Source organism: Oryzias melastigma, linkage group LG7, assembly GCF_002922805.2.
Source record: "Oryzias melastigma strain HK-1 linkage group LG7, ASM292280v2, whole genome shotgun sequence".
NCBI classification, from domain to species: Eukaryota; Metazoa; Chordata; class Actinopteri; order Beloniformes; family Adrianichthyidae; genus Oryzias; species Oryzias melastigma.
Genome location: NC_050518.1, coordinates 12,657,967 through 12,660,863, shown reverse-complemented (window position 1 = coordinate 12,660,863; position 2,897 = coordinate 12,657,967). Strand labels below are relative to the sequence as shown.

The window sequence follows — 2,897 nt, the reverse complement described above, 5'->3', positions numbered from 1 at the left end:
AAGTAATAATCAACTTCATTACGGCAACAATTCTAGATTTCTGCTTTTTTTCCAAACCCAAAAATCAAGAAAAACAAAAAAGCAAAGTGTTAGATTTTGTTATAATAAGGTTGAAGGAGACAATTGGGAGTTTCTGTCAAAAGTTTGAAAAAATATTCTCTTTTACAGATCTTAGCTTGAAGGTCTTTCTTGACTTGACTTTACAAGACAACAGAAGACCATGATGACACATCATGGTCTCCATCTGACTGAATAGATGCCAATTCTCTTCTATCAGCAGGACAACAACAAAGAACTTTAAATAAACACCTGTTTCAGTCTTTCCATACCAAAATACAAATTTATGGAAATAAAAATGTTGCCAATAAAACAATTACCAAACCAAAAAAAACAGCGCCACTGTCTGTGTTTATTCATATCTTTCTCAAAAATCTTGATTGTTCTGGTAAATCGGTTTTAGACTTTTTAAATTAAATCTGCCATTAATGAACTTACGGTCAATGTAATTGACATGGATGCTAAACCATACTTACACCACCCTCGGCAACACACTTTCAAGTGGTCACTTCCAATGTAAAGGCTACGTAAATAAGTGCAATATGTAAGTAAATGTATATTTTAGGATATTAATATATAAAATATCTTATTAATTGTTGCTTTATTACAAATAAAACCTACATACAAATTTAAAAAAGGGCCTGTACAGGTACTCACTGATGGGATTCTGAGGTTCAGAATGCAGAAAAAGTCTAAACTTCCACTAACTGTGTTTACTGTGTCTTTACTCCTTAAAAAGACACTTCTTTCTTGAGATTTGCCCCAAATGTCATTTTTATTCTTAATCTAATAGTCTCTATGGTTTAATTTTGAATGGTTGTGTCAACTGGTCTAAATAAATTCCAATTTTTATTTTAATACATTATTTTTTCCACACTACTTCTACTCCAAGGTTTGGAGAAGGAGTCAATGGTAATCTGGTGATCGGAACGTTGGCTTGGCCGTCTCCGTGGGTCATTGTGTTTGGCTCCTTCTTCTCCACCTGTGGAGCAGGACTGCAGAGTCTGACGGGAGCTCCTCGACTGCTTCAGGCGATTTCACGAGATGGCATCATCCCGTTTCTTAGAGTGAGTACATGTGTGCAGATCTCAGCAGTGAAAGTGAGTAAGTTAATCAGATTTTGGGTTGAACCAAGCATCCATGAGCATCTTCAACAATAAGACAGAGTTGACTGTGTCAAATGTTTTGGAAATGTTTCTTCCAATATTGAATTCTTACAAAATTACAGGTTTTTGGACACGGAAAAGCCAATGGGGAGCCGACTTGGGCCCTCCTGCTCACCGCCAGCATCTGTGAAATTGGCATCATTATTGCCTCCTTGGATTCAGTTGCCCCCATCCTCTCCATGTAAGAACAAATGTGTGTGCTTTCTGCTGAACACGTCTGCCTCTGTAAAGTCTGTCTTCACTAAGCATTTCCCTGTACTGCCTCCTGTCCAGGTTTTTCTTGATGTGCTACATGTTCGTCAACCTTGCTTGTGCCCTGCAGACTCTGCTGAGGACGCCAAACTGGAGGCCGCGATTTAAATTCTACCACTGGTGGGTTTTTGTTCATCCCACTTACTTGACAAAAAGGATTTCTACTAAGAGAATACAAAAAAAACACAATTTTCTAAATGATATGTACATTTTATAAGAAGATTAAAGAGATTAAGACACTGGTTATGTCAACATAAAGTTATTATCCATCAAGGACAAGCCTTTCAGAGGACAAAATACATGAGTAGAATGTTATAGGAGGTGAAGAAATAATATATACAATTTGAATGTACTTTCTGTATTGATTTTTGTCTGTCTTGATTCTACAAACACCCACAGGGCTCTGTCGTTCCTGGGTATGAGCCTGTGCCTGTCGCTCATGTTCATTTGCTCTTGGTATTATGCCATTGTTGCTATGGGGATAGCCACCTGCATCTACAAATACATTGAGTTTTGTGGGTGAGTATTAGCTAAAAACATGTCTGTAAAGCTGTGACATGCAGCTTGCTTTTTTATTTATTCCATATTTATCAATGTTCTGTGAAACAGAGCGGAGAAGGAGTGGGGTGATGGCATCCGTGGCATTTCGCTCAGCGCTGCACGGTTTGCTCTGATGAGGCTGGAGGAGGGACCCCCACACACAAAGAACTGGAGGTTACATTTTTAAAGTTTTATGATCTTTTTTTGTATGGTACCAGGTATTCGAGTAATCTATTTTCTTGATTATCTGCCATTTTGCCCGTAAGGCCACAGATTCTGGTTCTGGTGAGCGTGGATGCAACGCAGAACGTGGAACAGCCCCGTCTGCTCTCACTGACCAATCAGCTGAAAGCAGGCAAAGGTCTTACGATCGTTGGTACTACTGTTCAAGGAACCTTTCTAGGCAACTATACTGACGCTCAGAAGGCAGATCAGGTCATTTAGTTTCTATATGCACGGTGAATTCAAATCTTCATTGTATGTCAAAATTGGTGAATAAACATGACATTTTTCTCCTCGTGCAGTCTCTGCGAAAGTTGATGGAGACAGAAAAAGTAAAAGGCTTCTCTCAGGTTGTCATCTCCTCCAACCTAAGAGATGGAACCTCCCACCTGGTACAAGTTGGAGGACTTGGAGGTCTAAAACACAACACAGTTATGGTCAGCTGGCCCTCCAACTGGAAACAGCCAGAATACTACCAGCAATTTAGAAACTTCATTGGTAAGACATCCAATTTTCAAAAATATGGAATACATCATTGTTGAGCTTCTGTGGCAAACACGTTTGTAAATGTGAGGTTTTCAGAGCAGTGGCAGCTAATGTATTTTGCTTCAATATGTGGGTTTCTGATCGCTCAAAGAAATTGAGGAAATCTTTTCAGGT

At 39.0% G+C, this 2,897-nt stretch overlaps 1 protein-coding gene across 2 annotated transcripts in view; it reads left to right on the top strand.

Moving 5' to 3' along the window:
- The window catches only part of slc12a5b (solute carrier family 12 member 5b), a 37,851-nt gene that overhangs the window by 25,319 nt on the left and 9,635 nt on the right, over positions 1 to 2,897 (top strand). For both annotated transcript variants that reach the window (XM_036212780.1, XM_036212779.1), the window contains 7 exons: positions 950 to 1,124; positions 1,286 to 1,404; positions 1,497 to 1,595; positions 1,875 to 1,994; positions 2,085 to 2,189; positions 2,282 to 2,450; positions 2,540 to 2,735. In XM_036212780.1, the coding sequence (XP_036068673.1) occupies positions 950 to 1,124; positions 1,286 to 1,404; positions 1,497 to 1,595; positions 1,875 to 1,994; positions 2,085 to 2,189; positions 2,282 to 2,450; positions 2,540 to 2,735 (983 nt within the window). The remainder of the gene's footprint in view (positions 1 to 949; positions 1,125 to 1,285; positions 1,405 to 1,496; positions 1,596 to 1,874; positions 1,995 to 2,084; positions 2,190 to 2,281; positions 2,451 to 2,539; positions 2,736 to 2,897) is intronic.